Genomic DNA, 14,155 nt, shown 5'->3' with positions numbered 1-14,155 from the left:
ATATTTTTTTTTTTTTAATGTTGTTACTGTATGGTCATGTTTCCTGAGAACTCCTACATTCTGTTTTTTCTTTTGATTCTCCATTCTGGAGATAGCCCAAAATGAAAATAACAAAAAAAGGTGTAGATTCTTAACAATATTTGTACTGAATGAAGTAGAATTGGAAGGAAAAAGCAGTCGTACCTGCTACAGAACCATTAGCAACTGAGCCCCAACTTCTGCTCGTTTTTGCATTAGAAAAAGGAAATTTCCTTAATGTTTTCTGTGTTGACCTGCAGTTCTCTTCTGCTGGGAGTGGACAAAGGAGTTTTCACCCCATGTTATTAGAATTTGAGGGTTTGTATATTCTTAAAGATCTGCTGTTGAGGGGACAGTACTTGCCTATATCTGTCCATCGCAGAATAGCAGCAAAGTTGTTGATATATTTGGTTTTCTCCTGTGCCGTACCAACCTAGTTTCTGCACAAAATCATTTGAAAGAATTTCATATCTGGTTTTTGCCATGTTGAAACTTTGGCTCATGGTGAGCATGGGTGCTCAACTTCATTTGTGAGAGCCTCACCTAGTTGCAAGAGGAACTACACAGGACCTACAAGCTTGAGTACATCATTCCAAGTGAAGGGTACAGTCTCAGGCTTCTATCTAGAGAGCTGTTAGTAAAAATGTGCTTCAGTCTTGGGAGCTGTTTAGTATTGAATAAATGGGCACCGTGATTGTTCTTTCCTTGGTACTTGGAGTGATATGTTTCTTTTTGCTCCAGTTCCTTTCATTGTTGATTTTAATGTAATATGGACATACTGTCAGGACAAACCAATTTTAGGTGTCCGAATGTTTTCGCTAACTTATCATCTTTGCATTTTAAGTACATGAAAATACTAGATTTTAAAGTTAACGTTTAGGTAATTTTAACTTTAGGAACCTGCTTTTCAGTCACCAGGCTCTGTTATAGCAGAAAAATATGAGAGATTTGAATTTAGGGCAGTTGAGCAGGGAAGTGTGAGTCCTTACCAACACTAATGACACAACTGCCACTTTGTACACCACAAAAAAAAAAATCATCTTTAAGTGACCCAATTTTGACTATGCTGTAAAGGGTGTTAGTTTGTAATGTTAAAATGCTAGACTTCTAAGAATCTGTTTGGGAGCTGTGGGAAGGTTTGCGCTGTTTTTCAAGTCTCCAAAAATCATCATGAGGAAAATTTCTGTATCTTTACATGTATGTGTGAACTCTTTTTAGGTGAGCCTGCTGTTCATGCTGGCTAGCTGAGACAACTGGGCACCAAAAATGACGTGTCATAAGACAGTTGTGGTTGTTTATAGCATCCTCACTTTCTGTCCTGAATTGGCTGTTGCTTGTGCTAAGTTCAGTCTAGTATCTTAAGCTGTCTTTCAGTATTGTTTTGAATTCTGCAAATTATAGAATGTTCTATATAAAACAAATACCAGTTAATTTGAGAACAAGTGTTGTGTCTGCATAATAATTAGCCTTGTGGAGCTTGAGGTCCTGTCTGATCTTTTTAGTGCACTTAATGGTTAAGTTTTGTAGATTTTATTTCAGTACAACACATTGGACTCCAAACTGAAGTTGTCTTCAGTAATTCTGCTGAGTGCAAGTGTACTGGACTATTGAAAGAGTATCAAAGGAATACTAGTAGTAGCGGTTGAAGTGCAAGTACAGGAATTCTTAATCTTCGTCCTTTCCTGTGATTACTTTAAAAGAAAAATCAAAGTTGTAGGTTTGCTCAGCCATTTCATTTTTGTTGCAAATACGTACTGGAGTCTTTCAGTTACGAAGGAACACTGAACTGTGTGATGATTTTTTATTCCATTTTCTGTATTTTCAACTCTTGCTGATGAAGAGTGGCATTACAACAAGCATTGTAACTGAAGCTGGCATTTTTTTTACTAGCCCAATGTGATTTGAACTACCATATTTCATTTTTACCTATGTAATTTGACTATGAAATTATACTAAAATAGACATAAAGCAGGGGAAGGCTACTTTTGCGGTTTTTCTTCTTGCAAGAAATGAATGGAAGGTTTTTTTGTACATCTTACTAAAATGAGGTAAGTATGTAGACATCTTATTAAAACAGCCCACGAAACGCTAATAAATTCAGTGGTTATTGGTACTGTTTATCCAAATGTACCTGGGCTTCAAACTATTGTATATAAAATAGTTCTAAGTTTATATTAATAGTTATTAATACATTCTGTCCTCTTTTTCTTTGTAGACGTGGAACTGGTGCTTTTAAATCACGAGTGGGATTGCCAGCACCTACTCCTGTGATTAATAGTAAATACGGACTGAGAGAAACAGATAAACGGTTGAACAGACTTAAAAAGTTGGGTGACAGCAGCAAAAATTCAGACAGCCAGTCCGTCAGCTCCAACACTGATGCAGATACCACTCAGGAAAAAGCTAATGCAAGTAAGTAAGGGGAAAAGCTTGGAGTGCAGGATTAAAGGTTTCCTAAAAATATAAAAAAACTTTTAAGAGCTCAGTCAACAAATAGTAATTTCCTTTAGAGATCCTTTAAATTGGGCAGCTGTTCCCTCTCTGCATCCAGCACTGATAGTTCAGGGACCTACTCTGAAGTGAAAGGGCATGGTTAGTAATCTCAGAAGAAATTGGAAGGGTTTTTTGTTTATGATACTCTGGAGAGACTTCTCTTCATGGAGTAGTGAGTATCATTTATTTACTTCCCCCTTTCCCCACCCCTGCCACCCTCAGTATAGGCAAAATATAAATAACTTAAACTTTGACTTAACTAGCAAACAAGTTTGGAGCCACATAATATTTTATGGTTCCATCTGGCTTCTGTTTGCTGCTGTGATATTAAAAAAAAAAAAAAACCCACAAAAAACAAACAAAAACCCAAACAATTCCCCAAACCCTCTTATAATCTCTAATTACAAAACTTTAGAGTTGCATCTTTGCTTGGGCAGAGACACTTATTTGCTTACCACAGTAGGTAACGGACAACTCGATACCCGAAACTGAAACCATTACAGTAGTGAAGGGGGTTTGGGGTGGGTTTTTTTTACCTCTTCCTGTAGGAAGAAATTCTGGGGTAAATACTACAGCATGCTGATTGTCAGATTTTGCTGGAATAATACTCAGTAAAAAATGTGGATAATGTGGGATAGATTTTTTTTTTTTTTAAATCTGAAGAAGAAATTCAGTAAAAACCAAACCTGGTATATTGGGGGCAGTGAGGGAAGTGTGCTAGGAATTCAGGTGTACTTTTGACTTGTTTGACGGCTCCTTTTGTGTCTGAGTTGCAAGTTAAGCAGTCTTGCTCCTTACTGTGTACTGTCTAGCCTGTTTCACAGATTTTGATGCAGTGTTTAAAATAAATGAAATAAATACAGTATTTGGGAGTGTGAAACTCAGGATAAAGCAGTGTTATAACAGAACCACGTTTTTTGTTTTGCAGCTAACAGAAAATCTTCAATTGGCGTAAAAAAGAACAGCAAAAATAGACCATTAACAAGACAGTCTATATCAAGAATTCCAGCATCATCAAATTCTACCTCATCTAAACTAACTCATATAAATAGTTCCAGGGTACCAAAGAGACTGAAAAAGCCTGCAAAGCCTTTACTTTCAAAGATAAAGTTGAGAAATCAGTGCAAAAGGCCAGAGCAAAAGAATGCTTCTAGAAAGCTCGAAATGGGAAATTTAGTTCTCAAAGAGCCTAAAGTAGTTTTGTATAAAAACTTGCCCATTAAAAAGGATAAAGAATTGGAGGGACCAGTCAAAGTTGCAGTCTCTAGTGGATGCTTAACAAGGCATGCAGCAAGAGAACATAAACTGAATTCTGTGAAAGGTGCTCATGAGCATGGTGATGTACCACCCTGCACATACATAACAAGGAGGTCAATGAGAACAAGGATGAATTTGAAGGAGACCTCTGACATAAAGCTTGAACCAAATATGTTGGATAGCTATAAGAATAATTTGACTGGAACGAAATCAAATGCTTTAGAGCAGCAGTGTCATGTGATAAATGAAAGTGACGTGGCTCATGGACCATCACATAAAGGGGAGATTAGGTGCCAGAAGAATGATGCAGGCATGTCAAAAAAGAAATCTCGACAAGGAAGAATTGTGAAACCGTCTGCAAAAACAGAAGAAACTGATTCTACGCACAATACACCTGTGAAAGATGAAGTACCAGATTTGGTTAGTTCTCACTCAGAACTTGGAGAGAGGAATAATGTGGTGGACACACCTGTTGGCTATAAAGACTGTATCCCTGGGTCTGGTGGCTGCTCTGTTGTAACATCTGACAATTTTAAAGCAAAAGACAGCTTTAGAACTGCAAAAAGTAAAAAGAAAAGACGAATCACGAGGTATGATGCACAACTTATCCTTGAAAATAGCTCTGGGATCCCTAAACTGACTCTTCGTAGACGCCATGATAGCAGTAGCAAGGCAAATGACCAAGAAGGGGATGGAATGAATTCTTCGAAAATAAGCATCAAATTAAGTAAAGACCATGAAAAAGATAATAATTTATATGTAGCAAAGCTAAATAATGGGTTTAACTCAGGATCAGGCAATAGTTCAACAAAATTAAAAATACAGCTAAAACGAGAGGAAGAAAACAGAGGGACGTACCCTGAGGACCTTCATGAAAATGGTATGTGTTGTAGTGAAACTGTCTCCGTTTTGGAGTCAAGGATGGAAGTAGATGATTATGGTCACTATGAAGAGGAAACGGCAGATGAATCATCATCAGAAGAGGACGATGAGGAGGAAGATGACTATGATGATGAATTTGATGACTTTATTCCTCTTCCACCAGCAAAGAGATTAAGGCTTATTGTTGGCAAGGATTCAATAGATATTGATATTTCTTCCAGGAGGAGAGAAGATCAGTCTTTAAGGCTCAATGCATAAGCTTACAGGTCTTAAAACGACCTGGATGTCATTTTAAAAAAAAAAAAGTTAAAAAAAAAAAACCACAACAAAAAAAAAACCACAACAAAAATTCCATTTGATTATTCCTCAACTGAAGAACTTTCTGAAAAACTTAGTGGCGGCACTTCTTTCACCTATCAATGTAATAGTGTAGAAAGTGTACAGCATACTGACTCTTCTTAAGTCTGATTTGTGCAGATTTTTATTGTACTTTTTAATAGCCTTCTTATGTGCAATTCTGAGTTAGAGGTAATGCTCTGTTGTAAAATAAAGGCTCAAGCAAAGTTATGAAATTGCATCAAACCTTTCCATGCAGGACAATGAGAATACAGTGTGGCTACATAATTATTTTTGATCAGTAAGAGCATTAGTTTGCTCTTACAATATTTGACTAAACAATTTTTACAAATCATAGTAGCAGCATATTAAGGTTTTCTAGTATATGTTAATATCACCAGCAATGATCTACAGCTTTTTGATTTATTTGCTAGATGTTTTTTTTCCCCCCTTGGAATTTGTCAGTTTTAACACTGTATGCTGTCCCAGATGTACTGTTTGTGGCCTTTGTTATAGTAGCAAACCGTTGGTTGGAAGTCAGATTGATTTCTTTAAAAAAAAAAAAAAAAAAGAGGGAAAAAAAAAGAAAAGGTGTTGACAATTTGCTGACTTTTTAGTACATTATATGTACAAGGGTAGCAGTATGCAGAATAAAAGTTTGGATATGGTGTATTTATTGCTTGTTATGTAAATTAAACACCTTGTATTTAACACTTTTCAATACTTTTAGATAAAATTGTTCTTTGCAAGAATGATTGGTGCTTATTTTTTTGAGAATTTGCTGTGAAATAATGTGATTACAACAGGCAACATTTATCCAATGAACTGCAGCTATCCTAAATTGGTTCTTCATATTTTTCTGTTGCACTTGTAAAATGCTACAAGGAATTTAAAGAAAATCTATTCACTTTAACTTATGATAGTTTTATGAAATTAAAAACAACTAAGTCACAGCTTTTGTTCTGTGGTAACCTATAAATTGTTTGTCTTTTAAGAACCAGTTGTAAAAGACTGAAAAAATATGTATATGTTGTAAATATTTGTGTGTTGTGAGAAATTTTGTCATAAGAAATTGAGATAACTTGCCAGAAGGGTTTTTAAGTTTAGAAATACATCCATGCCAATAAAATAGGAAACTGTAAACCTAGTTTTAAACTCTGCATCAGTTGGAGTTCTTTGCTCATATGTAGTTCACTTAATACTTCAGAGTCTGCTTTATAACAATGAAGAGCATCAGGGCAATCTTTGGCTCTTTTGTTTTTAATAAAAGAATGTTAGGAAACTTGTGGACACAGTGAACTTGTTTGTATGTATAAACCGGCTCATTTATAAGCCATTCCTTTGAAAGAGGTATAAAATGTCAGTCACATAACGTTGGTCTGTGATATTTGTGTTTTTACTTAACCATGGATTATGGTTTAGAGTTTTTTGTATCTAGGGAGGTAGAAGCAGGTAGAACCTGTGGTGTTGGATTAGTTGGATCCACTGTTAATTGCTTGGTATTTCCACGTCATGTCCAACCCTCCCTGCCCAGAAGAGCAAGGGCTTGACTTACGTGACCACTGTATTACCCGGTTGTGAAAGCATTAGTGGAAAGGGTTGGGTGAATTTGGGTGTGAGCTGATCATAGTGGTTTGGCCCATCTCTGACCCTCACAGCGATGAAGAATTTTTTCAAAGAAATACTACCAAATGCATTTCAGTAATTTTCGTAGACTGCAAATCAAATGGTGGAATCTGCCTTTGTCTCATTTCCCTTCTGTATTCTTAGCAGAGAATTAAGTGTAGAATTAAACATAATACTTGTAACTTTGCTTTTACAACATTCAGTCTCTGTTAAAGGCCAGCTGTGTCTCACGTACAGCATGTATACGTTTTTAAAAACACATAGACCTGTAGTATGTAATGCACAGTCTCTCCTGTCAGACCTGGGCTTTTAGGTCACGGAAGACTGAACTCAAAAGCTTTGGTAAGTAAGTACTGAATGAGCTATGGGGGATTGTCCTGTGGGATTTCTAACTGTGCTGTATCATACCAAAATGGGTTATGAGAAGCTGGGTTACAGGGAAGATAGCTGTGTTATTAAGGGCTTGCTTTGCAGGAGGAAGTTCCCCAGTTTTAGCTGGTGACGAATAGCAGTAATACATCTCTTTCCTCAAGAATTCACTCGCATTTTCACTGCGTGATGTGCCCTGCCAGTATGTGGCTGTATCAGCTGAACAGAGCGTCTGCACGCGTTCTCTTCACTGCCTCGTGGATTGTGACTGTGCTGTGCTCTGCGATACCCGTTCCCCTGCTTTGCTCCATAGTTAGTTTTTCTTGCAGCTCTTCTGTCTCCCTCTGCTCCTGCTTGCCGACTCATGCTGGATGCTCCTCTGGCAGTCTTGGTGGTTCTAGTAGGGGGTGATTGATTGGCAGAAACATCATTTGTCTGGGCAGTTGAGGAAAAGGGGGTTGATGCAGCAGGTAAACCTTGGCAGCTGTTGTTGGCATTCACTGACCAACAAGGGCAAGTTCAGGGCTTGCTAAACCAGCATCAAGCCATGAAAGCAGATCATGAAACAGGTGGTGAAGAAATTGTGAGAGAGTCCTGCCCTTAGAGGCTGTTCTGGTGGAGCAGATGTTCCTCCTAACCCATTAGTGCTCAGCCAGCCCCTCCATGAGGGCTGGTTTTCTCTGATGTGGAAGCAAGTACAAGCAGCTCTTTGGGCATCAGGAACTCTGGATTGCTCTTGTTCATTGAACAACATTCTTGTCTTGGAGAATTTGGAATAACAGCTTTTAGTCATTTCCAGGGTAGACAGGTCCACAGCTATGTCTTGCTACACAGATTTTTTGGTGTTACAAACACCTTGAAAATAATTAAATGTGTTCCCCTGAGTTGATCAGGCAGGCCAGGGTTGCACAACCCCAGTCTCTACAGTCCTTCCCCTGCTACAGGAAATATTTTTTTTTCATCACTTATATGTGAATTGGCAGGTCATTATGTTTCCCTAACCTTATGAGCAGGGGGAGGTGAACGTTTGCGTCACACGTATGAGAACCTGACAACCTGGGGATGTTTCGTGTGTTCACAGAGCACTGTGGACAATGATTGGGCTGTCAGGAGCCCTCGCTAGCCTTCCTGTCTCTCGTTTCCTAAGATACTGGTAAGAAAAGATGCAACAGCTGGGTAGGGTTAGGGTGACCACAGCGCATCTTTTAGTGGGTTGAAGGAAGTGTATTACAGATGGCCTTTGTCACCTAGTTTCGTGTTCCAGGTTGTGAGGCTAAAAGAGCCGTTACAACCACTGTGAACGTGGCAGGTTGGCTGCGGATCGGTGAGCGTCCTGGCGCAGGAGGTGCGAGCTGAGCTGAGCTGCCACGTAGTTCAGGAGGGGTTTGACGGGAGTCTCTGCACGTTGGGGCAGCAGATGGAACTGTTAGCTGACTTGTACCTGATGGGGTGAGTTCATAGGGGAGGGGCAAAGGTGGTGGTTCTTTGCAAGATAAAAATACTGTTTCTTCACAGAATAGTGTTGCGGGATTGTGAGTGGTTTTTAAAAAAAATTCAGTGAGCGTACGGGAGAGGGAGCACTCCGAACCCTCTGCTCAAGCAGAAGCTGGCACAGCTTTCCTGTGTTTCTGTCTGCCTCCCATAGGGCAGTCTAACCTTTCCCATGTCTCTCTGGAGTGATTAGGAAGGTATTTTACATTGGTTTGAGGAGGAGTGGTTTGTTGGTGTATTTGTTGCTGTTGGTACTCTGAATGCTCCGGTGTTTGCGTGAAGCGTGCCGTGGTCCAGAGCGTTACTCTGTTGTTCACCATGCATTGGCTTTCTTCGGTTACCCTGCCAGCCGCTGGGTGTTAAACGCACCCCAGGTACTCCCCCAAGTGTGTATTCACGTCTGCTTTTGGCTGGGTGGGGGTTTTTCTGGTTTCTTTTTGTCCATTTTTCCTAGTGCTGCCAGTGCATGCTCTCAATAAGCTCAGAAGCAGGATTCGTTCGCTCCCTGTAGTTGTATGGTTGGTCGCCTTCTTTAGAACAAAAGGCTGAAGGTTTGGGAGATGTGGAGAAGGAGACTTACTGAAAATTAAAAACAGTCACTTAAGTTTGCATTATATCTGCTATTATCGTGTTTTCCTAAATCCCCTTCCCCAGGGAGTATTCGCTTCTTTGGGCTGGGTCATACCTATGGCCTTGCATAATCTCTGTTGCCGCTTCCTAAACTCTTGATTTCACAAGTTAATGAGCTTATGGTAGGTTCTTTTTTTCAGCATCATTTCATGGCAGCAACACAAGCTATGTATTTGCTCTTTTTTTGCCTGTTATAGTCTCTGATTTTTGCCCACCAAGGGAACTTCTGTGGTAGTCGTGCTTGAGTTCCCATACCTTGTTTACACGAATCCCGTGAAATATTTTTATTACTGCAAGGGGTACATGGTTGTTTCAGTGTTACTCCTCCTCCCCACAGGCAAAGGAAATCCATTACTTCTTCCTTGGCAGCTACATTTGATTTAACCTTAATTACATTCTGAGTCATCCTCACATTAAATTTGATCAGAACGGTTCCTGCCACAGAAACGACAGCTTGGGTGGTGGTGTTGGGGGACTCCTTGTTGCAGGTACAGGGCGGCAGCGCTGAAACAGGCATGAGGCCAGCTGAACAGTGTTGCTCAGGAATTGTTTTAGCTTAACAAGCAAAGATTCGTGGTTTGGCAGTGGGTTTCAGTCAACTGTGGAGCTCTGAGTGCGTCCAACAAACCATAGATTTTTCCACTGGTGTTCATCAGAAGTCAATTCTATTTTGTAATTAGATTTATAATCTTTTCTGCTCCAATTACTATCTTGGGCTGCCACAGCTGACGGCAGAATTGGTTGTAAACTGGTAGATCTAAGGTAGAGAATGGCAGTCACAGAATGTGTTGGATGGGACGTGATTTTACTCATATCTGCATAAACCACGTGTGTACATTAGGACGGGACTGCTGGCTAGTTCACAGAGCTCCCAAGATCCCTTGGATAATACTGGATGCTGAGACAGAAGAAGGGTGTTTCCAGATCCAGACGTTAAGTCCTCTCCTGTAGCGCAAGCGCGAGGCCCACCCAACGTGTTGTAGAGCCACGATGATCCCTGGCTCCCACAGCCCCAGGAGGCTGCTGGCAGGAGGGATTCACCATCGTGCCGGGCTGCTCGTGCTGCAGCAAACGATGCTTGCCAGCTTCAGGAGCAACAGCCTGGCCTGTGACCTCGACGTATACGTTCTTGCAAACACGGTGGTGATGCCTTCAGTATTAACAGTAAGGGTTTACGGGCAGTTTTAGGAACCAGATTTAGGCTTTTAAGAGACGCGAATGCTTCTGAAAGTTTTCTTCTTGACGTGGCACAGAAAAGTCCAGCTATTCGAGATGACAGTGAAATCCAGAAGCCAAACTACTTATATCCCATTTAAATATGGGACCAAACGTAGGTCTTGAGGTCACGTTAGTCACTCGTGAAAATTCGGTGTATTTTCTTTGTTTTTCAAAGTTGTGTATCTCTTGGTAGCTGAATAACAACACGAGGTTTTTTTAAACTCTTGAGTTGTTAAAAATCTGTAGTTGTCTCATGCATTTTCTGCTTGCTGGCTTTTGTTTAAAACTCATTTTGAAATTAAAAATATAGTTTTAGTTTTCTGTTGGGGGGGGTGAGGAAGGTGATATGTTTCAAGGCAGAACGTGGTTTTTTTATCTTTTTTGCCCTCTCTCAGCTGCTTTATTAGCTTTTCTATTGAGTGTTGTAAAATCAAGTGGAAATTATTTTCAGGCACACGTCCCCACCCAAAAATCCATGCTGTTCCATGCTGCATTGTATAAGGTTTAAGTCCTCTTCTGTAGAAGGCAACTGAATTCTGAGGCCAGTGTTGAGTAGCAGAGACGATTGAGCTGTCTGGAGTAAGTGACTAATGGGGAAGGATTACAGCTGGGGAATATGTTGTGTTAAAAAAAAAAAAAAAATCTTTTCAGGTTTATTAAATTCCTAGCAAAAAGCCCAAAGCTGTTGGTATATCTACTTTTAATTTACAACCTAGGATAACAAATGTAATTTCTGGTTAAACTAATGATGAGTGTGTGTTTCAGTTATTTTGGTAGATACAAATCGCATCAAGCGTGAAGATAGAAGAAAAATAGCTGGCAGTAAATAGGAGGAGGTTTAAGGAGAGGTTATGGAATTGAGATTTAAAAATGTTCAGAACACGTTTATTAAGTTTAAAGGAAGACTGAAATGTGACATCTCATCTTTTTTATTAAAAAAAGCACAAGCAAAAAAAAACCCCAAAACTTAAGTCTTATTCTTTGTAGAAAAATATATAAAACATGAATATTTCCCAGGTTTGTAACACACAAACTCTAAAGTTGTAATTATGCACATAATTTGTATATGTACAAAGTACACACATTTGTATATGTACAAAGTGTGTCAGGAGGGACAGGATGTAGAGGACTTTCAGAAGCTTGAAGAGCTGGAAGCCCCAGCGGCTGCTGCCAGCTCGTGAGAACAGCCGGGGTAGGTTGGGCAGTAATTACACTGTCAGGAAAACTGCTCTAATCAAATATTATGGATAGTGTTATCAGGCTAATTAGTAATTAGTTCACAGGTCCATGCCCCTTCTCGCAGCCCTGCCAGGCAGAGCATGTGGATGCCACGTCAATGGCGTCAAGCATCCAGTTCAATGGTGGATGCTTCCCTGCTGGGATCAGTGACTGGGGTCACGCAGTGCTCCTGCTCCCTGCTTACCGCTTCCCTCTGGGAGTTGAGTGTTTTACTCCATCTTCCGCTCTTTTCTGTAAGGGCTTTTCCAATATTCCACTTCCATCACGTGCCGCTGACCTGGGCACAAGATGCAACTCTTGCCCGAGAAGTGGTGCACCTGCAGAGGGAGGAGAGAGGTGGTTGGAGAGGAAAACACCCCCTCGCACCTCGTGTCGAGGACTGCAGGGCTAGCGGTCAGCAAGAACCCCGAACGCTGCTCAACGTCTGCCCTTGTGCTGATGGGGCCGGTTGGTGCTGAGCATCACCTCCAGGGTGGGTGCTTCAGTCCCGCCGAGCCCCCGTGCAGCTGCAGCGCAGTCCCGTCTCTGCTGAGGCTGCACCAGCAGCACCAAATGTCAGCAGTGGCCCTGCTGCAGCAACCCAACACTGGCACCTCCTGAGCTGCTGAACTAGGGGACATGACTGACGGTGTTCATCCGTCCTGTGACATCAGGGCTTGTGCGCTGCAAGCAGTCTGGGAGAGGGAAGTGGAAGGCAAAATCCAACTCTGGCGATGTTCTCTCTGCCTTCAGCACTCTGATGGTCCTCCCTCCCCCCTTCCAGGTGTGGTGTCACATTCTGTTGAAAGCCCAGATGTGCTCGCCTTGCCCACACGCCGTTGCGGTGGGGAAAAGGATCCATCCAGTGCTTCCACTCTGGTGCAGCCTTGGGAGTATGGACCTGGAGAGTAACCTTTACGTGCATCTCTGGCCTTGCTGGAGACAGGGGCTGCCTAGGTCCGTGGCTTTGCAATCAAGCTTTGTGTGAGACCCTTTGGGATAAGAGCCATGTGCTCTGGTTGCATTTCTGTGGCGCAGTCGGATTTCTTTTGAACATAACTTGAATTCTGAATCTCCTGGGTTTCTCTCTCTTGCTCTGAGAGGAAGCAGTATTGTCCCTGGGCTGTTTCAGCTGGAGTCTTTAACTTCAAAATTCAGGTTTCTGGATTCTGATTGTGAGCGCTTCTCATGAACGGGGTACTTGCACCCTGTTTCTTTCAAAGGCGTTTGCAAAGAAATTCCTGCCTTGCTACAGAAATATTTTCCTGAAGCTGCTTTTTTTTCCTCTTAAGTTTGTGAAGAAACCCTAAAGCAAATAAAACTCAAAGCAATGCTGTCTCCAAGTCTTATAGCCAGCTTGCAACAGTATTCCATGTTATAGAAAAAAATGAAACCCAAATTAATCAACAGCAGTGCAAAATCTTTTAGGTTGACTTTGAAATTTATTTTCACACAGTAACAACCTCCCATTTGTGAACAAACAAAAAACATTTCCATGAGGCTGACTATGCTAAAGCTCCTCTAAAATCCTGTGTAGGCAAGCAGGCATCTTCAGAAGTTCAGCTGAGGTGCCTCGTGTAACTGGACCAGATGAAACTTAACCAATCCTTAGAGTAAAAGCCTCCAAGTGAATTTTAAAGAAACAAATAAGAAACTCACCCCCTGCTTTGCTTTTCCCCTAGCAAGCCAGCTGGCTCCTCTCACCTGCACATGGGTTTAGGGGAGCAGGATTTTGCACTTGGAAGTTGTTCTGGGAAGTGCTGGTTGCATTTTACTGGTTCATCTCCCACACCTGTGGTACTTACGGGCTTTTCTGTTGCGAACCAGGCTCCAGTGGGGATGTCGGTCACGCTCAGCAGGAGTTTGCTGTCTGAGGGGACACCTTGTTTCTCCCTGGACTTGTCCGCGCTGGGGACAGAGCTGATGCCTGCCTGCTGGAGCTGTTGGAGCACGGTTACGGCTGAGGTCTGCCTTGGTTGGGTCGGATTTTGTGCAGCTCTCTGGGGTCAGAGCATATCTGCAAAGGGCTGCTCACTGGAGCCCACCCGTCCCTTCAAAAACCAGAATCTCCCCTACAGCAGGTGCTGGTTGGTACCAGGAGGAAAGATCTCCAAAAGCCCAAACACCTAATGCAGCTTTGCTCCAAGGATGGCTGCTTGTCCCCCTTCTCTCGCTTTCTTTTCTGGACGAAGTTAGTTTTTATCCGTTGCCTGTTAGCCGCTCCCAGCACAAGGTGGCACTCCCATTCCAAGAGAGGGATTACTCAGCCCTGCAGCCCAGCTCCCTTTCCGAAACCAGGGTGTAGCAGTTCCAAGCTGTTTGGCCATTTATTGCTTTTTCCTGTGTGGTATCCCAGGAGCGCAGCTGAATGATACCTGGGGGAGGAAGCCAAGCAGCCGGCAGGGATCTGCAGGGAGGGAACAATCCACCTTACAAAGCGATGCTCGCCAAGGGGAATCGGGGAATAACGTGATGCTGGGGGCAGCTGTGTATTCCTGATGCTGTATACTCTTGCTAGTTTTAATCCTTTTGCATTCCACCAGGAGGAGTTCCCCCTTCAGCCCTTCCCAGCCTTATCCCTGAGTTTCTGCCGTTTCCATTAAAACAACTCCTGCCA

The 14,155-nt window shown here is 41.8% G+C and overlaps 1 protein-coding gene across 1 annotated transcript; it reads left to right on the top strand.

Annotated features, from left to right (window-relative positions):
- Window positions 1-2,061: 2,061 nt before the first annotated feature.
- Window positions 2,062-4,950, top strand: SUV420H1 (suppressor of variegation 4-20 homolog 1 (Drosophila)). Its single transcript, XM_010074911.1, has 3 exons — window positions 2,062-2,066; window positions 2,234-2,430; window positions 3,440-4,950. The coding sequence occupies exons 1-3, from the start codon at window positions 2,062-2,064 to the stop codon at window positions 4,906-4,908; spliced, it is 1,671 nt and encodes a 556-aa protein (XP_010073213.1). The 3' UTR covers window positions 4,909-4,950.
- The last annotated feature ends 9,205 nt before the right edge of the window (window positions 4,951-14,155 follow it).

This window comes from Pterocles gutturalis, unplaced genomic scaffold (genome assembly GCF_000699245.1).
Source record: "Pterocles gutturalis isolate BGI_N339 unplaced genomic scaffold, ASM69924v1 scaffold51777, whole genome shotgun sequence".
NCBI lineage: Eukaryota > Metazoa > Chordata > Aves > Pterocliformes > Pteroclidae > Pterocles > Pterocles gutturalis.
Note: the sequence above shows the minus strand (reverse complement) of the source record. Positions and strands in the feature narration are given on the sequence as shown.

Bases quoted from the DNA above. Each gene is read 5' to 3' on its own strand.
- SUV420H1 (XM_010074911.1), top strand. The intron at 2,431-3,439 runs GTAAGTAAGGGG...TTTGTTTTGCAG, and splicing joins TCAGGAAAAAGCTAATGCAA to CTAACAGAAAATCTTCAATT.